This window comes from Scyliorhinus torazame, chromosome 11 (assembly GCF_047496885.1).
Source record: "Scyliorhinus torazame isolate Kashiwa2021f chromosome 11, sScyTor2.1, whole genome shotgun sequence".
Lineage (NCBI taxonomy): Eukaryota > Metazoa > Chordata > Chondrichthyes > Carcharhiniformes > Scyliorhinidae > Scyliorhinus > Scyliorhinus torazame.
In genome coordinates this window covers 26,323,112-26,345,692 of record NC_092717.1, presented here as the reverse complement: position 1 = coordinate 26,345,692, position 22,581 = coordinate 26,323,112, and the positions used below count along the sequence as shown (strand labels likewise).

General features: G+C 44.8%; 1 protein-coding gene across 3 annotated transcripts in view; it reads left to right on the top strand.

Moving 5' to 3' along the window:
- LOC140385184 (arf-GAP with SH3 domain, ANK repeat and PH domain-containing protein 1-like) overlaps window positions 1–22,581 on the top strand; it is a 414,311-nt gene that overhangs the window by 277,956 nt on the left and 113,774 nt on the right. For all 3 annotated transcript variants that reach the window (XM_072467067.1, XM_072467065.1, XM_072467066.1), the window contains exons 18-20: window positions 12,275–12,366; window positions 12,986–13,172; window positions 21,746–21,831. In XM_072467067.1, the coding sequence (XP_072323168.1) occupies window positions 12,275–12,366; window positions 12,986–13,172; window positions 21,746–21,831 (365 nt within the window). The remainder of the gene's footprint in view (window positions 1–12,274; window positions 12,367–12,985; window positions 13,173–21,745; window positions 21,832–22,581) is intronic.

Here is a 22,581-nt window from a genome sequence, read left to right as displayed (position 1 = left end):
TCAACTGATGCGTCCCATGATGGCCTTGGAGCGGTACTTCAGCAGCAGGGTTGATGACATGCCAATCTCGTTGCATCCAGTCTCCGACGAGATGTCACGCCTGATAAAGGTAGAAACAGCCAAGGACGTAGTCCTGCAAAAGGTAGTCAAATGCCTCGGAAAGGGTTGACCTAAAGGTTCGTGCTCTCCTTACTACTGTGTACGGTCATAACTCACTGAGGCGAATGGTCGTCGCCTGTGGCAACACAGAATCGTTATCCCACACCCTCTGAGGCCACTCATGCTTAAGAAGCTTCATGAAGGGCACCTGGGCATTGGGAAGTGCAAAAGCAGGACCAGGGAGACGATCTATTGGCCAGATATCACCCAAGACATTGCAGGTATGGTCGACCACTGCGACACATGTCAGAAATTCCGCTGCAAGTAAAGCAAAGAGCCAATGCATATGGGTGACATCATTGCAAGTCCGTGGCAGAAAATGGGCATGGATTTGTTCCATTTCAATGGGAGAGACTACCTGGTAGTTATTGACTACTTCTCGAACTATCCAGAGGCTGCACAGTTGGCGGACTCAACTGCTTGGTGCCAAAGCGATTTTTGCCTGACATGGCATACCGTCTATTGTCATGTCAGACAATCGGCCGTGTTTCAAAAATCATGAATGGATTGAATTTGCCCGTCACTATGACTTGAGGCACATCGCCCCTAGCCCTCTTTATCCCAATCAAACGGGAAGGCGGAAAAGGGTGTACACATTGTGAAGAAGCTACTAAAGGCCCTGAATAGCTGGGAGTGAATAGCCAGGAAGATATCTATTTGGCGCTTCTAAGCAATCGTTCGGTGCCACTCGTCAATGGATTGGCGCCAGCACAGCTGCTCATGAACAGGCAGCTAAGGGCCAACCTGCCTTCCATGGTGGCTCCCCCATAAATCGACTAATCAAGAAGAAATTGTTTCTTCAAAAGTGAAGGCAGAAGAGGTTTATGATAGGTCTACAAGGAAGCTCCAGCCGCTGCAGTCAGGGGACACCGTCTGGCTTGAAGATCCCAACGGCAATGGATGGGTAAAACTGGCAAAGGTAGGGGCAGCACAGCTGCTTCACGGCACCGAGGTCCCGGGTTTGATCCTTGCTCTGGGTCACTGTCCGTGTGGAGTTTGCACATTCTCCCCGTGTTTGCGTGGGTTTCGCCCCCACAACCCAAAAGATGTACAGGCTAGGTGGATTGACCACGCTAAACCGTTCCTCATACAACAAGCTCTCTAGGGATCATTCTTATGAACCTCCTCTGGATCCTTTCCAAGGCCAGCACATCGTTCCTTAGATACGGAGCCCAAAACTGCTCACAATACACCAAATGGGGTCTGACCAGAGCCTTCTACAGCCTCAGAAGTACATCCCTGCTCTTGTATTCTAGCCCTCTCGACATAAATACTAACATTGCATTTGCCTTCCTAACTGCCGTCTGAACCTGCACGTTAACCTTAAGAAAATCGTGAACAAGGACTCACAAGTCCCTTTGTGCTTCTGATTTCCTAAACATTTCCCCATTTAGAAAATAGTCTGTGCCTCCATTCCTCCTTCCAAAGTGCGTAACCTCACACTTTTCTTAATTGTATTCCATCTGCCACTTCTTTGCCCACTCTCCTAACCTGTCCAAGTCCTTCTACAGCACCCCCTGCTTTCTCAATACTACCTGTCCCTCTACAGATCTTTGTATCATCGACAAACTTAGCAACAGTGCCTTCAGTTCGTTCTTCCAGATGGTTAACGTATAGTGTGAGAAGTTGTGGTCCCAGCACCGACCCCTGAGACACACCACTAGTCACCCGCTGCCATCCTGAAAAAGTCCCCTTTAGTATTGTGTGCAGTTTTGGCCTCCTTCTCTGAGGAAGGATGTTCTTGCTCTTGAGGGAGTGCAGCAAAGGTTTACCAGACTGATTCCAGGGATGGCGCGACTGTCATATGAGGAGAGATTGACTAGGTTGGGATTGTTCTCGTTGGAGTTCAGAAGAATGAGGGGGGATCGCATAGGGACGTATAAAATTCTAACAGGACTAGACAGGGTAGATGCAGGGAAGATGTTACCAATGATGGGTGTGTCCAGAACCAGGGGTCACAGCCTGAGGATTCAGGGTAAACCATTTCAGACAGAGATAAGGAGACATTTCTTCACACAAAGAGTGGTGAGCCTGTGGAATTCACTACCCCAGGACGTAGTTGATATTAAAACTTTGAATATATTCAAGAGGTGGCTGGATATAGCATTTAGAGAGAATGGGGTCAAGGCTATGGGGAGAAAGCAGGATTAGGCTATTGAGTTGGATGATCAGCCATGATCGTGGTGAATGACAGAGCAGGCTCAAAGGGCCAAAAGGCCTCCTCCTGCTCCTATCTTGTATGTATCTATGTATCCCCACTTTCTGCCAGTCAGCCAATCCTCTATCCATGCCAGGGTCTTACCCTTAACATCGTGGGCTCTTAACTTATTTAACAGTCTCCTATGTGGCACTTTGTAAAAGGTCTTCTGGAAATCTAAATAAATCACGTCCACTGGTTCTCCTTTGTCTAACTTCCTTGTACCTCCTCAAAGAACAGATTTGTCAGACATGACCTCCCCTTGACGAAGCCATGCTGACTCAGCCCTATTTTATCATGCACTTCCAAGTACTCCGTGATCTCATCTTTTTTTTTTTTAAATTTAGAGCATCCCAATTCATTTTTTCCAATTAAGGGGCAATTTAGCATGGCCAATCCACCTAGCCTGCACATCTTTTATTGGGTTGTGGGGGCGAAACCCACGCAAACACGGGGATAATGTGCAAACTCCACACGGACAGTGACCCAGAGCCGGGATCGAACCTGGGACCTCGGCACCGTGAGTCTGCAGAGCTAACCCCCTGCGCCACCGTGCTGCCCCTCATCTTAATAATGGACTCTAAAATCTTGCCAATGACCGAAGTCCTGCTAACCACCCTATAATTTCCCATTTTCTGCTTCCCTCCCTTCTTAAACAGCGGTGTTACATTAGCTACTTTCCAGTCCTCTGGGACCCTCCCTGCCTCCAGTGATTCCTGAAAGATCTCCACCAATGCCTCAACAACCTCCTCAGCTATCTCTTTTAGAACCCTGGGGTGTAGTCCATCCAGTCCAGGTGATTTATCCACCTTCAACCTTTCAGTTTCCCCAGACCCTTCTCCTTAGTGATGGCCTTTACACTCACCTGTGCCCCCTGATTCTCCTGGAGCTCTGGCATCCCACTGGTGTCTTCTACCATGAAGCCTGATGCAAAGTAACTATTCAGTTCCTCTGCCATTTCTTTGTTTCCTATTATTACTTCTCCAGCCTCATTTTGCAGTAGTCCAATGTCTATTTTTGCCTCTCTCTTATATATTGATAAAAACTCATCCTATCTTCTTTTATATTACCGGCTAGCTTACACTCTTATTTCATCTTCTCCCCCCTTATTGCTTTTTTAGTTGCCCTCGCCTCGCTTTTAAAGGCTTCGAAATCTTCTGGTTTCCCACAAATCCTCGCCACTTTGTTTGCTTTTGCTTTTATGCTGTCCTTTAATTCCCTCGTCAGCCATGGATGTCTCGTCCTCCCCTTAGCATGTTTCCTCCTCCTTGGGATGAATTTCTGTTGTGCCTCCCGAATAACCCCCCAAAGCTCCTGCCATTGCTATTCCACTGTCTTTCCTGCTAGGCTCCCTTTCCAATCAACTCTGGCTGGCTCCTCCTTGATGTCTTTGTAGTTACCCTGATTAATTTGTAATACCGTTACATCTGATTCCAGATTCTCCCCCTCAAACTGCAAGGTCAATTCGATTATGTTGTGGTCACTGCTCCCTAAGGGTTCCTTCACCTTAAGTTCCCTAATCAAGTCTTCCTCGTTACACATCACCAAAACCAGAATTGCCTGTTCCCTAGTAAGCTGTGTCACAAACTGCTCCAAATAAACATCTCTTAGACATTCCACAAATTCCTTTTCTTGTGATCCACTACCAACCTGATTTTCCCAGTCCACCTGCACATTGAAGTTCCCCATGATTATTGTACTTTTGCCTTTCTATCTCCTGATTTATTTTCTGCCCCATATCCAGACTACTGCTGGGGCACTTGTACATGACTCCCATCAGGGTCTTTTTACCGTTGCGATTCTTCAACTCTACCCACAGAGATTCTATGCCTTCTGATCCTATTGATCCAATATCACGTCTTGCTATCGATTTAACTTCATTCCTTACTGACAATCCAACCGTGCCCCATCTGCCTGTCATAGAATTTACAGTGCAGAAGGAGGCCATTTGGCTCATCTGGTCTGCACTGGCCCTTGGAAAGAGCGTCCCACACCTCTACCCTATCCCCACACCTCCACTCTATCCCCACCTAACCTTTTTTTGGGGGGGACACTAAGGGCAATTTAGCATAGCCTATCCACCTAACCTGCACATCTTTGGACTGTGGGAGGAAACCGGAGCACCCGGAGGAAACCCATGCAGACACTGGGAGAACGTGCAGACTCCGCAGAGACAGTGACCGCAGCCGGGAAACGAACCTGGGACCCTGGAACTGTGAAGCAACTGTGCTACCGTGCTGCCCACTACCTTTCCTTTCGATAGGACACATATCCTTGGATATTTCGACCCAGCCCTGACCCCCCTAGCAGCCACGTCTCTGTGGTGCCCACAATTTCATACCCACCAATTTCAATGTGCGCAACAAGCTCATTTACCTAATTCCGTATACTGCGAGCATTTAGGTACAACACCCTCCGTCCTCATTGACTTTTTAAAATAAATTTAGAGTACCCAATTCATTTTTTCCAATTAAGGGGCAATTTAGTGTGGTCAATCCACCTACCTTGCACATCTTTGGGTTGTGGGGCGAAACCCACGCAAACATGGGGAGAATGTGCAAACTCCACACGGACAGTGACCCAGAGCCGGGATCGAACCTGGGACCTCGGGACCGTGAGACTGCAGTGCTACCACTGCGCCACCGTGCTGCCCTCAGTCCTCATTGACCACCTCCCTTCTCATACATGTGACCTTTTTTGCTCTGCAACCTTCTATACTCTGTTCTATTACGTGGTCTGGAAACTTTACGAACCTCTCCTGAGCCCTTGGCTCCTTTAACTAGCTGAAAGTCCTCATCATTAACCTGCACTTCTACCTCTCCTTTAACTTTGATGTTCTAATTCTCCATACACCTGGACCCAACCCCGCCAACCTCACTCCACACACAATTTAGTTTAAAAACCCTATCTACAGCCCTAGTTATACGATTCGCCAGGACTCTGATCCATACATGATTCAGGTGAAAACCGTCCTATCAGAACATAGATTATCATAGAATTTACAGTGCAGAAGGAGGCCATTCGGCCCATCGAGTCTGCACCGGCTCTTGGAAAGAGCACCTTATCCCCATAACCCAGTAACCCCACCCAACACTAGAACATGTCCCTTCTTTCCCAGTATTGGTGCCAATGTCCCATGAATTAAAACCCATTCCTCCCACACCAATCTTTGAGCCACGCATTTACCTCAATTTTATTGACCCTGTGCCAATTAGCTGGTGGCTCAGGTGGTAATCCAGAGATTATTACCGTTTTGGTTCTTCTTTTTAATTTAGCTCCTAGTTGTTCATGCTCCCTTAGCAGAACCTCTGTTCCTTTTCTACCTATGTTGTTGGTATCTGCGTGGACCGCTACAACTGGATCTTTACCCTCCCAATCCAAGTTCCTCTGCAGCCCAGATGAGATATCCCGAAACCGAGCACCAGGCAGGCAACACAACCTTCGGGATTCTCGCTCCTGGTCACAGAGAACAGTGTCAATGCCCCTAACGATACTATCCCCAATTATGACAACCTTTATTTTGCAGACGTGCTCACTGGGAACCACCAGCTCCCACATCATGCATGAAGAACACCCATCCATCACCTGACCCTCCATCTCTATTTTGTTTAATTAGTTTTTAATTTGGTTGTATATTTAAACGCTCTTTTATATATCTCCTTGTTACCTCCGTCTCAACGCAATTTCTAACCAGTAATTTAAATAGATATTCAAATTTAGCACAGCTCTGTATTAGCCAATCAAATCACAGCCCTCCTGTGATGTCACTTTTTTAAAAGATTTTAGTCCGAACACGCTGTCAGTTTCAGAGAATCAAGAGTAGCACTTACCTTCCCCCAAACTGCTCTCTGCTTCTCGTGGTCACTTACCTTCACCCACACTGCTCTCTGCTTCTCCTGGTCACTTACCTTCCCCCACACAGCTCTCTGCTTCTCCAGATCACTTACCTTCCCCCACACTGCTCTCTGCTTCTCCTGCTCACTTAACTTCCCCCACACTGCTCTCTGCTTCTCCTGCTCACTTACCTTCCCCCACACTGCTCTCTGCTTCTCCTGGTCACTTACCTTCACCCACACTGCTCTCTGCTTCTCCTGGTCACTTACCTTCCCCCACACAGCTCTCTGCTTCTCCAGATCACTTACCTTCCACCACACTGCTCTCTGCTTCTCCTGCTCACTTAACTTCCCCCACACTGCTCTCTGCTTCTCCTGCTCACTGACCTTCCCCCACACTGCTCTCTGCTTCTCCTGCTCACTTACCTTCCCCCACACTGCTCTCTGCTTCTCCTGGTCACTTATCTTCCCCCACACTGCTCTCTGCTTCTCCTGCTCACTTATCCTCCCCCACACTGCTCTCTGCTTCTCCTGGTCACTGACCTTCCCCCACACTGCTCTCTGCTTCTCCTGCTCACTTACCTTCCCCCACACTGCTCTCTGCTTCTCCTGGTCGCTTATCTTCCCCCACACTGCTCTCTGCTTCTCCTGGTCACTGACCTTCCCCCACACTGCTCTCTGCTTCTCCTGCTCACTTACCTTCCCTCACACTGCTCTCTGCTTCTCCTGGTCACTTACCTTCCCCCATACTGCTCTCTGCTTCTCCTGGCCACTTCCCTTCCCCCACACTGCTCTCTGCTTCTCCTGGTCACTTACCTTCCCCCACACTGCTCTCTGCTTCTCCTGGCCACTTCCCTTCCCCCACACTGCTCTCTGCTTCTCCTGGTCACTTACCTTCCCCCACACTGCTCTCTGCTTCTCCTGGTCACTTACCTTCCCCCACACTGCTCTCTGCTTCTCCTGGTCACGTATCTTCCCCCACACTGCTCTCTGCTTCTCCTGGTCACTGACCTTCCCCCACACTGCTCTCTGCTTCTCCTCACTTACCTTCCCCCACACTGCTCTCTGCTTCTCCTGGTCACTTATCTTCCCCCACACTGCTCTCTGCTTCTCCTGGTCACTTACCTTCCCCCACACAGCTCTCTGCTTCTCCTGATCACTTACCTTCCCCCATACTGCTCTCTGCTTCTCCTGGCCACTTCCCTTCCCCCATACTGCTCTCTGCTTCTCCTGGCCACTTAACTTCCCCCACACTGCTCTCTTCCCCCACACTGCTCTCTGCTTCTCCTGGTCACTGACCTTCCCCCACACAGCTCTCTGCTTCTCCTGGTCACTTACCTTCCCCCATACTGCTCTCTGCTTCTCCTGGCCACTTCCCTCCCCCCACACTGCTCTCTGCTTCTCCTGCTCACTTACCTTCCCCCACACTGCTCTCTGCTTCTCCTGGTCACTTACCTTCCCCCACACAGCTCTCTGCTTCTCCTGGTCACTTACCTTCCCCCATACTGCTCTCTGCTTCTCCTGGCCACTTCCCTCCCCCCACACTGCTCTCTGCTTCTCCTGCTCACTTACCTTCCCCCACACTGCTCTCTGCTTCTCCTGGTCACTTATCTTCCCCCACACAGCTCTCTGCTTCTCCAGATCACTTACCTTCCCCCACACTGCTCTCTGCTTCTCCTGCTCACTTAACTTCCCCCACACTGCTCTCTGCTTCTCCTGCTCACTTACCTTCCCCCACATTGCTCTCTGCTTCTCCTGGTCGCTTATCTTCCCCCACACTGCTCTCTGCTTCTCCTGGTCACTGACCTTCCCCCACACTGCTCTCTGCTTCTCCTGCTCACTTACCTTCCCCCACACTGCTCTCTGCTTCTCCTGCTCACTTACCCTCCCCCACACTGCTCTCTGCTTCTCCTGGTCACTGACCTTCCCCCACACTGCTCTCTGCTTCTCCTGGTCACTGACCTTCCCCCACACTGCTCTCTGCTTCTCCTGCTCACTTACCTTCCCCCACACTGCTCTCTGCTTCTCCTGCTCACTTACCCTCCCCCACACTGCTCTCTGCTTCTCCTGCTCACTTACCTTCCCCCACACTGCTCTCTGCTTCTCCTGGTCACTTACCTTCCCCCACACTGCTCTCTGCTTCTCCTGGTCACTTACCTTCCCCCACACTGCTCTCTGCTTCTCCTGGTCACTGACCTTCCCCCACACTGCTCTCTGCTTCTCCTGGTCACTGACCTTCCCCCACACTGCTCTCTGCTTCTCCTGGTCACGTATCTTCCCCCACACTGCTCTCTGCTTCTCCTGGTCACTGACCTTCCCCCACACTGCTCTCTGCTTCTCCTCACTTACCTTCCCCCACACTGCTCTCTGCTTCTCCTGGTCACTTATCTTCCCCCACACTGCTCTCTGCTTCTCCTGGTCACTTACCTTCCCCCACACTGCTCTCTTCCCCCACACTGCTCTCTGCTTCTCCTGGTCACTTACCTTCCCCCACACAGCTCTCTGCTTCTCCTGATCACTTACCTTCCCCCATACTGCTCTCTGCTTCTCCTGGCCACTTCCCTTCCCCCATACTGCTCTCTGCTTCTCCTGGCCACTTAACTTCCCCCACACTGCTCTCTTCCCCCACACTGCTCTCTGCTTCTCCTGGTCACTGACCTTCCCCCACACTGCTCTCTGCTTCTCCTGGTCACGTATCTTCCCCCACACTGCTCTCTGCTTCTCCTGGTCACTGACCTTCCCCCACACTGCTCTCTGCTTCTCCTCACTTACCTTCCCCCACACTGCTCTCTGCTTCTCCTGGTCACTTATCTTCCCCCACACTGCTCTCTGCTTCTCCTGGTCACTTACCTTCCCCCACACTGCTCTCTTCCCCCACACTGCTCTCTGCTTCTCCTGGTCACTTACCTTCCCCCACACAGCTCTCTGCTTCTCCTGATCACTTACCTTCCCCCATACTGCTCTCTGCTTCTCCTGGCCACTTCCCTTCCCCCATACTGCTCTCTGCTTCTCCTGGCCACTTAACTTCCCCCACACTGCTCTCTTCCCCCACACTGCTCTCTGCTTCTCCTGGTCACTGACCTTCCCCCACACAGCTCTCTGCTTCTCCTGGTCACTTACCTTCCCCCATACTGCTCTCTGCTTCTCCTGGCCACTTCCCTCCCCCCACACTGCTCTCTGCTTCTCCTGCTCACTTACCTTCCCCCACACTGCTCTCTGCTTCTCCTGGTCACTTATCTTCCCCCACACTGCTCTCTGCTTCTCCTGCTCACTTATCTTCCCCCACACTGCTCTCTGCTTCTCCTGGTCACTGACCTTCCCCCACACTGCTCTCTGCTTCTCCTGCTCACTTACCTTCCCCCACACTGCTCTCTGCTTCTCCTGGTCACTTACCTTCCCCCACACTGCTCTCTGCTTCTCCTGGTCACTTACCTTCCCCCACACAGCTCTCTGCTTCTCCTGGTCACTTAGCTTCCCCCATACTGCTCTCTGCTTCTCCTGGCCACTTCCCTTCCCCCACACTGCTCTCTGCTTCTCCTGGTCACTTACCTTCTCCCACACTGCTCTCTTCCCCCACACTGCTCTCTGTTTCTCCTGGTCACCTACCTTCCCCCACACTGCTCTCTGCTTCACCTGGTCACTTACCTTCCCACACACAGCTCTCTGCTTCTCCTGCTCACTTACCTTCCCCCACACAGCTCTCTGCTTCTCTTGGTCACAGCTCCTGAAATGAGGTAGGCCTTTGTATCACTTACCTTCCCTGGATACTCTCTGGATATCTCCCTGCAGATTAACAATTAAAAAGCAATAAGAAAGAAAACAAAACGAAAGGGAAAAAGCATCTCCTCCTACTATGCACCGAATTACCATACTGCTCCAAATTACCAAATTTCAATCCCCACTCTGGCTCTCTCACTCAGGAAGTGTCCAACTTCATGTGCGCAAAGTTAACTGAGTGCGCTTATGCCTCTGTTTTATATAGAGCTCAGCTAAGCTGCGATAACTCGCACTAGTTGGGCTTCAAACAGAACACCTTTTCCCTCTAATCAGGCTTCAGGTGATTGACAGATAACTGCCACTCAGCAATTTGGGTGTGGGCAGCTCCTATTTGCCAGCTAACTAGACCACTAAACTTACAACTGAAAAACAGAAAAATTAAATTTGCCACTTAAGTTAACCCTTAACAGCTTACAGCTGGTGTTTTTATATTTTAGATGTAAAGCTGGAAACATTTCACATGAGTGCAGTTGGGATTTAAATCCTTTCCATCTGACGTTGGGTCTGTTGCTCCCTTTTGCTACTCCATTCCAAACTTGCCTACTATAAAATCCCTAGCATATCTTTAAATCCTTATAATATTCTCACCTCCCAATGGTACATTAAAGTCCACAAATATCTGTCATTCAGTACATGTTTCTGATTTGTTAAGTATTGATCATTTGCTATATTACTTTTAACTGGTTCTGTTAATTTATTTGTAAAATTAAAACTCAATAAATTTTCCTGATTGTGATGTAGTGGGATTGACAAAACTAGAAATATTTTACCTGCAGACTATAGTCATAGCAGGTAGGTAAATTTGAAGGATGATTGCCTGAAATACATTGTAATGTTTTCATGATATGTGATGATATAAGCAGTTTCAGGCTATAGTTTATGCTGTCACTCCTAGAACATCTCGACAACAAGGACTCCTACATCAGACTCCTATTTAATGACTACAGCTCCGCCTTCAACACCATAATCCCAGCCAAGCTCATATAAAAGCTCCAAAACTTAGGACTTAGCTCCTCACTGGTCAACTGGATCCTCTACTTTCTGACCCACAGACCACAATCAGTAAGAATAAACAACAACACCTCCTCCACAATAGTCCTCAATACCGGAGTCCTGCAAGGCTGCGTACTTAGCCCCGTACTCTACTCCCTGTACACACACGACTGCGTGGCAAAATTTGGTTCCAACTCCATCTACAAGTTTGCTGACGATACGACCATAGCGGGCCGGATCTCAAATAATGACGAGTCAGAATACAGGAGGGAGATAGAGAACCTAGTGAAGTGGTACAGCGACAACTATCTATCCCTCAATGCCAGCAAAACTAAAGAGCTCGTCATTCACTTCAGGAAGTACTGTGCACACCCCTGTCAGCATCAACGGGGCCGAGGTGGAGATGGTTAGCAGTTTCAAATTCCTAGGGGTACACATCACCAAAAATCTGTCCTGGTCCACCCACGTCGACCCTACCACCAAGAAAGCACAACAGCGCCTATACTTCCTCAGGAAACTAAGGAAATTCGGCATGTCCACATTAACCCTTACCAACTTTTACAGATGCACCATAGAAAGTACCTTATCGGGCTGCATCACAGCCTGGTATGACAGCTGCTCGGCCCAGGACCACAAGAAACATCAGAGAGTCGTAAACGCAGTCCAGTCCATCACACGAACCTGCCTCCCATCCATTGACTCCATCCACACCTCCCGCTGCCTGGGGAAAGCAGGCAGCATAATCAAAGACTACTCCAACCCGGCTTACTCACTCTTCCAACTTCTTCCATAGGCAGGAGATACAGAAGTCTGAGAACACAAAGGAACAGACTCAAAACAGCTTCTTCCCCACTGTTACCATTCTCCTAAACGACCCTCTTACGGACTGACCTCATTAACACTACACCCCTGTATGCTTCATCCGATGCCGGTGCTTACGTAGTTACCTTGTGTTGCCCTATTATGCATTTTCTTTTATGTATTTTCTTTTATTTCCTTTTCTTTTAATGTATTTAATGATCTGTGGAGCTACTCGCAGAAAAATACTTTTCACTGTACCTCGGTACACGTGATAATAAACAAATCCAATGCAACCAATGTGTTTATTGGAATGTCACGGCCATTATTTTTGACATATCAAACATTTCAGTGGTGGCTTAATGTATTGTGTGAAATTAATGGATTCTAGCACAGCAAAGGGCTAGAATTTGTGGGCTTTTGAAACTTTATTCATGTGATGTTATTTATTAACTTTATGGCAATAAATGCATTCTATGTCCTTTTGAAGAACTAAAATACATTATTTTGCATCTAGCTGGCCAAGAATGTAGGAAATATCAGTTTTAATGAAATTCTGGAAGCCAATCTGCCACATTCATCACCAAAGCCGATTCCACATAGTGACATGTAAGTACATTTGCGAGAAGTGATTTGGAAATGGTAAAAGGCAATAAATTGGAACACACATTTGCTTATTGTTTGAGTTAAGTGACCATTAATACGTGAGTTAATTGGATTTTTAAAGATAAATTTAGTGTACCCAATTCTTTTTTCTTCCAATGAAGTGGCAATTTAGCGTGGCCAATCCATCTATCCTGCATATCTTAGGGTTGTGGGGTTGCGACCCATGTAGACACGGGGAAAATGTGCAAACTCTACACTGATAGTGACCTGGGGCCGGGATCGAACCCAGGTCCTCGGCACTGAGGCAGCAGTGTTAACCATCGTGCCATCCCAGTTAATTGGATTAAATGGCCGCCCACCTCTTACTGGCAGGCAGCTGAGCCTCTGCTGTTTCCACCCTTTGAAATATCCGATGGAATCACATCTGCCACTATTTGACCTGATGTATGATAAGGATTGTTGAATTGATTTGTTATTTATGAAGTAAAATCAGGTAACAAGAATGGTGACCACTGAATTATATATTCAAAATTATCTGGGTGCTGCACTGCTCCTTTGTATCTTTATTTGTCAGAAACTATGACATGTTGTTCACCCATCTAATCTGTTGTCTTTTTGACAGGACTGCACGTAAAGAATACATACATGCAAAATATGTAGACCATAAATTTGCCAGAAGATTGTGCACCTCTTCTTTAGCTAAAATGAATGAGTTGTTGGACTCTGTGAAATCCAGGGATTTACTTGCACTAATTCAAGTCTATGCAGAAGGAATTGAACTAATGGAGCCGCTACCAGATCTTGGACAGGTGAGAACTAGTAACTATTTTAACTGCCTGAGATGTTTCCTCTTCCATATATGCATAACATTCAAAGGATTTGTTTTTGATGGATAAAACTTTTTTTTAAATTCCACCGTTCAACTTGGACTGGGTTTTCATTTTACCATAAAATTGCAGCATTACTCCTAACTGTTTTGGTTACTAAGGCAATAACCATATAAAATAGTTATGTTAAACAAGTACTTAGGAAAGTACAGGACCATACTGTCCATCTGGCATAGCCATCAAATTGGTACCTTACAATTGCAGACTCAGAAAATTACAAGATAACTATGATGAGGATGGTCATTTGGTTCATTTTTGTTATCAATCCAGAAATATCATGTAGTTAATATCTTGGAGTTGTTTTGAGTAATTCCAGTATTCTACCTCTACTGGAGCACTGCTGCATGATCCTGAAACTAACGGGAAAAAGTTATTTTTTCTTTCATGGAATGTGGCCATTGCTGGCAAGTCCAGCATTTGCTGCCATCCTGAATTTCCCTTGTTAGGTTATTTCAAAGGGCAGTAAGAGTCAACCCCTTGCTGTGGGTCTGGAGTCACATGTAGGCTAGACCAGGCACGGTTAGCAGATTTCCTTCCCTAAATGTCATTAGTGAAGTGAACCAGATAGATGTTTACGACAATCGGTAATAGTTTCATGGTCACCATTACTGACACTAATGAAATTGTGTTGTGTGCAATTGAACTGAAATATTTACACAGTAAGAAAACAATCGGAGAAGAAGTGAAAATATAAAAATACATAAATAGCTTCAAAACAGAATGAGATAATAAATATTCCAAATTGTGACTTTTTCTACGTGTTCATGAGGGAAGACAAGAGTAGTGCATCAGCAGGATTCCCTGATCAACCCTCTCTGATACCTCAACAAAATGCTCAAGCAAGTTGGTTATTTGCCCTTAAAGAAATCATGCTGGCTTTCCTTAATTAACCTGTATTTTCCCAAATAACTATTAATTTTGTCCTGAATTAGTGTTTCTAAAACTTCCCCACCACCATGGTTAAACTGATTTGCATGTAGTTGCTGGGCTTATCCTTACAGCCTTTTTTGAAAAAGGGTGTAAAACCATTTGCAATTCTCCAGTCCTCCGATGCCACCTCTGAGTCTAAGGATGCAAAAGAAATTATGGCAATTTCCATTCTCACTTCCTTGTGTGTCCTTGGTGCTTCTCATCCTGGTTCTTTATCAACTTTAAATACAGACAGTCTATCCAATATCATTTCATTATAAATTTTAAACTCTTTGCGTGTCTGAATTGCCTCCTCTTTCGACAGCATCTTCTTCCTTGGGAAAGACAGAGCAAAATATTTAGTTAATACCTCAGCCATGTCCTCTGGTTCTACGTGTACCCACTCCTCCTGCCACCCTTCTACTGAGCTTTTTTTCTTGTCTCACCCCAATATCTTCTTTTCTCTTAATGCAAGCTTTCAGCCTTGAAAATATTTTTTCCCCACTTATCTCCTCAAACCACAAATAAATGTAGAATAATGAAGAAGACAAGTCTAAACAGCAGCAACTTATATGGTGCCTTAAATATAATTAAACTTCCCAAAACATTTCTCAGGAGCATTATAAAACAAAATATAACAGTGAACCACATAATGAGATATTCGGTCTTATAACTTAAAGCTTGGTCAACGAGTTAGGGTTTAAGGAGTGTCTTAAAGGAGGAAAGCGAGGTAGAGAGGGAGATAGGTAAGAAGAAAACTCCTGAGCTTGGGGCTTCGACAACTGAAGGTATGGCCATCAATGGTGGAATAATTATAGTTAGGGATGCACAGGAGACCTGCGTTAAAAGAGCACAGATATCTCCAAGGGCTATGGGACTAAAGGAGGTTACAGAGGTAGGGAGGGGCAAGGCTATGAAGAGATTTTTAAAAATAATGCTTAACTGGGAGCCAGTATAGGCTGGTGGATCCAGTGATCATTTGAAAATTGGAGCGAGAGAGGGAAGCAGAACAAGGCAGAGACAGAGGAAATGCCCCCAAAAAATAAACTGAGACAAAGGCAAAGCAGAAATAAAAGAGAGAAGGAAAACAACACACAGATACCAAAGATGAGAGAGAAATGCCAGGGTAGAAGCAAAAGGAAAGTAACACTTCTAAGGATAACTTGCTTCTGGAGAATAAGTATGTCCTCCAATGTATTATCAACAGCACTACAGAAGATGCACTATTAATAAAATCAGTTCAGCAATTCAAGTTTATATCAGCCATATTGTACTTTTGGTTAATTAATTAATCATTTATATTTATTAAAAGGTCATGAATCAGAACTTGGAAATCAAAAAAGCAGAAACTGAACCATTCCTATTAAAAATCAAAATATTTTTGGTTAATGCTTCATTCTCTAATTGAAAAACGACACTGTTGAAAATAAGTTTCATAATAAAAAGGCATTTAAAAGGGAGTGCAGCGAAGGTTTACCAGACTGATTCCAGGAATGGCGGGACTGTCATATGAGGAGAGATTGACTAGGTTGGGATTGTTCTCGCTGGAGTTCAGAAGAATGAGGGGGGAATCTCATAGGGACGTATAAAATTCTAACAGGACTAGACAGGGTAGATGCAGGGAAGATGCTACCAATGATAGGTGTGTCCAGAACCAGGGTTCACAGCCTAAGGATTCAGGGTAAACTATTTTGGACAGAGATAAGGAGACACTTCGTCACACAAAGAGTGGTAAGCCTGTGGAATTCATTGCCACAGGAAGTAGTTGATGTTAAAACTTTGAATAGATTCAAGAGGCGGCTGGATATAGCACTTGGGGAGAATGGGATCAAAGGCTATGGGGAGAAAGCAGGATTAGGCTATTGAGTTGGATGATCAGCCATGATCGTGATGAATGGCAGAGCAGGCTCGAAGGGCCAAAAGGCCTCCTGCTCCTAACTTGTATGTATCTATCCCATTGCTTTTTTCTTTAAATCTGAGTATCTTTGTTAATAGCTTTACTTGTGAAGGCCTCCCGCTCTCTTGAAGAGATCAGAGTTTTTTTAAATTTAGAGCACCCAATTATATATATTTTCCAATTAAGGGGCAATTTAGCATGGCCAATCCACCTACTCTGCACATCTTTGGGTTGTGGGGGTGAGACCCACGCAGACACTGGGAGAATGTGCAAACTCCACACGGACAGTGACCCGGGGCCGTGATTGAACCCGGGTCCTCAGCAGTGCTAACCACCTTACCGCCCTGAAAAGATCAGAGTTGAGTTAATATTCTTGCCAGATATGTCACTTTGTCAAGACAGTTGACAAGTACATCTATCCTCTGCACTTCCTAGACTAGTGTAACTGAAGCATGTGTCCCGTAGTGCAGCTTAAGCACGTGTCCCTGTGGCTAAATTCCAGCAAACATTATTATGATTCTGCGAGTTGAAGGAGGTAAGGGAAACACTAATAAAATTAAAATTTGCCTCCTCTTCCCCACGATCTTGTAATATGCCTTTAAATGTTTTTATGTGCCCAGTCTAAATACGTGAAAAGGCAACGTGTTTACACAATCCTTTTAGTGACTGGTGCCTTTACATCAAAAATACAACATAGTGCTCAGTGGCAAAACAGCATGGCAGCAACATTAAGTACAGGTACAACATGGTGAACAACTTTAGATCATGCCACATGGCATGAAAGGATACTTAACATTTTGGTAAGACCGCAATGGCGTTGCACCGTCAGAATGTGTTGAAATCTCAGTGCAATGACTGCACACAAAAGCTTTGAAGACACATTGCTAGGATAATGCTCAATAAAGAGCTGGCAATCTAATGGTGAGATTGGAGCACACAGACTGGCAGTCCCATAGTAGGAAAGCATATTGAGGGGAGCAGCACTGGGTTAGCTGGGAAAGGTGACCAAGGTGTAGGGCGAATTGGCAGAACGGGCTATTGACAATGGCCGTGCAAAGGCTGGTGAAGCTACAAAGAGCCATGCACTGATCCAAAAAGACCGAACACACGGGTGCTTTCAAGCAATAAAAATGACTGTCAGTATCTTGTCAGAAACATAGACACGAGGTGATTGACTAACCAATAATGACAATGATGTGCACGGCCAGCTGTACAGCAATGAATGCATATTTCATACGGCAACCTCATGGAAAACTTGGGTCCATCACAACATCCGGCATGTTTGCCCAGATTCAAATTAACCGTCCTAAGAAAATTGACAACTATTAGTTAGTGCCCAAGCTTGGTACAGGGGCAAGTGCCAACATACGACTCTGTGAATTTAAAAGGCATGTATCCACAGATATGGAAGACCATGGCAAACCTGCTGTTGTGCAACTTTCAGCATATAATGATTCACCAATTCCATGTGCAGGATCCATAATCTTGGGAGTCCAGGTACAATCAATCCTCCTGGGTGTCACAGATGTTCTACATCATGAAGGCTAAAGGCCCAGTGATTGTAGGTCTATCAGCATACTGTGACCTCACTAATAACAATCCGTGAAATTAGTCCGTCGTCACAACGTGAATCAACCACAGAAACTACTTCATTTGCTTCAGTTCATGACCAAAGATCAAAAAGTCCAGAATGTTTCGACAAAATTGGCAGTTGCAAGGGAGTCAGTTGACCCATCACGTAAGTGCATCATCCACTTATAAGACAAACTGAAGATCCAACTTGACCAAATGAAAAAGAAAAAATCATCAGAAGTGTACAGGACCACACAGATTGGTGCTCCTCAATCATATACATCATATTAATGATGGATCATTGAGAGTATGCCTTGATTCACGACATTTTAATGCAGCTCTAAAATATTGTCCTAACAAAGTATCCATATTAGAAGAGTTAAAGCAGAGATTTTCAAGTTCAAAAATCTTCTTGGAAGCTTGCTGCCAAGCATGGCTGCTGGTCAGTGCATCTCATGCTGAAGGCCCAAGAGCTTAGTACATTTCGAACCCCATTCAAGTTTTTTTTTTTTTTTCAATGCGTTCCTTTCGGGCCATCTGTTAGCCAGGATCTCTTTCAAGCTCACATGGATCGCACTATGTGCACTGTGCCAGGATGCATCTGTCGCAAATGACATAGCTGTTGTGGGAAGACCATGACCATAATCTGCACTTGCTAATGTAAGCTGCACGTAATGAAGGTTTGGTTTTCACCAGTCTAAAATGCAACAAGAATGTGCAGCAGATCAGCTTCTTCAAGTTTTGGTTCAGAGCTTGAATCTGTCCAATCCAAGTAAATTACAGGGTTATTAAAGTTTTGCTAACTCCTGAAGATAAGGAAGATCTTCAAAGGCTAGAGTTTTACGGCATCACCAAGGCATGCCCACCCCTTGGCCTGACGGATATGGCCATTTAAATTGCTGTTTACTTCAGAAGGACTGTAATATCCCATCGGGCAGGAAAGGCCGTAAAATCCTGGCCTTTTTTCCTGTCTCCATACCCAATTTTTTTTTTTTTAAACTTCCCCTCTAAGTGAATTGTTGAGAAAGAATGTGGCTGAAGACCACAATACCTCGCCAACGCATTGAAAAAGTTATTATCAGCAACATCAACATTGCAATTTTATGATCCTAGGGAGACGACCATAGAGATCGATGCCTCACTGAATGATCTGGGAGCATGCAAACTACAAAAAGGCAAACCGGGTGCATTTGACACACCATTTCTGTAACACAATCCAACTCTTATCAGGCAGGAAACATTTGCTTTAGTGTTTGGAATCATGCATTTTCATACCTATCTATTTGGCAAAAGGATTGTGATATTGTCCAATGGAGAGGATTTACCTAAAACCATCGACCTGTGCACCGCTCAGATTGCAATGGCACTTGATCAAGATTCAAGATTATAACTTGAGATTATGTACAACCCAGGTAATCTGATGGTCATATTTGATACACTTAGCATAGCAGATGGCCTAACCCAGCAAAAACAACAGATATATCCTTAGGTGTACAAATGAACTTCATTGACATTGAATTTGAAGATACTCTACAAATAGATCTGGTGCATTTAGCACAATGTAATGCCAGAAGCTACAAGAAGAAACGGTGAAAGATTCTACACAGAATCTGGGAACTCCTCATCGAAGGATGACATGATTCAATTCAGCATGTCAACGAACACGCAAGATCATTTTGGCCTATTCGGGACAAGCTCGGCTTCTCCCGGTGAGTAATTTTTGAAGGCAGGTAGGTCATCATACCAAATATATGACCTGATATTCCAACAACTTAATCACTCACATATGGGCATAGATCGGATGAGAAGATTCACAAAGAAGATGGTCTGTTGGCTGGGTATGAACATTGAAATAGACCTCGTGAAGTGCAAAGCACGTCACGAGCACATGCCAAGTCAACACAAGTAATCAATGATTCCACATGAAGTTGGTCCAAAATCATATCCGATCTCTTTCAAGTCCATGGCACTGACTTCATAATCATCTTCAAGTGCTTTACCAAGTACTTCATTATTTGACAATTGCACAATACTCCAAGCACACATACTCCTGAAGAATTATTTTCAGCTTATTTGATATGCCTAGAGGATGTCATTACATATAACAGTGCAATTTGTTGGTAAGCCATTTCAGGATATGTGTGAAGTGGAATATCAATGACACCCCTTTTCTCATTACCCTAGTTCTAACAGTCGAGCTGAACAAATGATTCACATGGTGAAATCTCTAATTCCGAAATGTAGATAGACCAAGCGAGATCTACACCTTGAAAACTGAGAGCCACAGCTTCAAGTGCAACAAAAGCACTACTGGTAGAGCTCATGTTTGGCAGATCGTGCGCACCAATCTACCTACTATTACCTGTTTACACTCTCAGAAACTAGAGAGCAACTTTCAAAATTGCAAGAGAATATGACCAACATGCAAGATAAAATGTGGGTGCCAAGTTTGCAATTGGGATATGTGTGGGAAGTCAATATCAATCACACTACTTCTCCTCATTACCTTGGTTCTAACAGCCTAGTTGAACAAATGATTAGAATGGTGAATCCTTAATTCTCACATGTAGATAGACCAAGCGAGATCTACATCTTGAAAACTGAGAGCCACACCTTCAAGTGAAACTATAGCACCATTGGTAGAGCTCATGTTTGACAGACCAGTGCGCACCAATTTACCTATTATCCATTTACTCTCTCAGAAACTAGAGAGCAACCTTCAAAATTGCAAGAGAAGATGACCAATATGCAAGATTAAAAATGTGGGTGCAAAATTGTCAAGTTTGCAATTGGGTCAAGTTTTCCTCCAGGATCCCATCAGCCAAAGTGACCAGAATTTGTTCAGAACCTTGGCCCTAGGAAGTCATTACACACATGTGTGACGGTGAGTCATAAAAGAGGACAACTCGGATCCGTTCTGGCCCTTCAACCACCATGCAGTTCTGTTGCCTCAAGGACTAGATCCTGAATGAAACCAGGACAACATCTAAGAATGACAGCCCCACAGATCACTGTGAGCAATTTAAGAACTTCCAGACAAGGTTATCGTTAGAAGATCTGAGCATACCAGCAGATTATCTCTCTGCTTCAGTGATTCCTATATGAAATGAAATGAAAATCGCTTATTGTCACAAGTAGGCTTCAAATGAAGTTACTAGGAAAAATCCCTAGTCGCCACATTCCGGCGTCTGTTCGGGGAGGCTGGTACAGGAATTGAACCGTGCTGCTGGCCTGCCTTGGCCTGCTTTCAAAACCAGCAATTTAGCCCTGTGCTAAACCAGCCCCTTGCTAAACCAGCCCCTATTGGTCAGTCCTATACACTTGTGTGTAATGGTAATTAAACATGAACATGTATTGTAAATAGTTATACTTGTTTGGAATTTGAAAGTATCTTTAAAAATAGAGAGGGCTGCTGTAATATACTTTTAAAGGAGAGTGGAATGTAAAAATAGAGAGGGGTGCTGTAATATACTTTTAAAGGAGAGTGGAATGACATCACTGGAAGGGATGTGTGTCATGCGATCCAGTCTTGGTTTCACTTTTGCCTTTGAGCAGAGCACACATCTGCTGCTGATGTCTTCACGCTTTCTGCCTATGTATGCATTTTTTCATGTGCCTAGTTTAAATAAATGATCTCATCACATGTTTACACAATCTCTTAAAAGTGATTGGTGCCTTTATATCATTATTAAAACCCAACACTCGCCACTCTCCACTTGCACGCTGCATGTTTTTTTTAAGCATTGCAACCTTTTGTGGCTTCTATTTGGTTCCTTTTTTTCTTGTCATTTTCAGTCTGAATCTTCAGTCTTCACTTCATCTTTCATTTCTGTGTCTTCTGTCATTTTCCAGACAGCTTCCCTGCTATTTATACCTACACATCTAGACAATAGTCTTGCTGTGTATTCTAGCTTTTAAAAAAAGTTGAATGTTAAAAACATAGGTGAAGGATCCCTAGGAACCATGCAAGTAAAAATGCAGCTTTGATTTACAGTTTTGAGTCAACAACTGTTGCAATATAACTTTTGTATGCGAATACCAGGAAAGCTCATTATTTGTGGTTATTAGGTGAATTATTGTAATTTAAATTCACACTGGTTGTTTATTGAACAAACAGGAGCCAGGGGAGACAGTGCTTCATCTAGCTGTGCGAACTGCTGACCGGACCTCACTCCACCTGGTTGACTTTCTTGTACAGAACAGGTAAAAAAAAAAAAAAGAAGCACTTATGCCTACCATTAGTATCCTGTTTCTTCCTTTAACTCATACTGATAAGTTTAGTCACGCTGCAATCTTCGGCACTGTGTATTGCACATCGTTTTTGTGATATCTGTTCATAATGGAGTACCATCAACCTCAGCCTAACAAAATATCACCTGCCAATTTTTTAAAAAGACACAACCTACCAACCATGTGTTTGTTCACACTCAACTGTTTTATTGGAAATGGCTGTAGATGCCAGTGAGACATGGCACAGGAATGAATGGTGTATATTTTGGTTAGTCTTTATAATTTATCAGTTTAAGAAGCACTAAAAATGGACTGCATAAATATGAAATAAAAGCATTCTACTGTAAAGGTATTCCAACAGTGTTTCTACTGATCTCAAACAAAATATTGCATTAATACCATCAATTATTTCTAAAAATAATATTTTAAAAACACTTTTATTTGTAGGATATTGAAATTATTGATTTATTTCTAGCATTTAGATGGCCATTTGACCCTTCGAGTCTGCTGCACTATTCAATAAGTTGAGGTCTCAATTCCACTTTCCTGTTTGCCTCCTATAATCTTCAACTTCCCTGCCTAACAAAAATGTGTCTAGCTCTGCCTTGAATAAATTGAACGACCCAGCCTCCACTGCTTTTGGGGAAGAGGATACTAGTCTCAATCTTAAAAGGGAAACCTCTTACTTTAAAGATGTGTCCCCTAGTTATAGTCTCCCCTGCA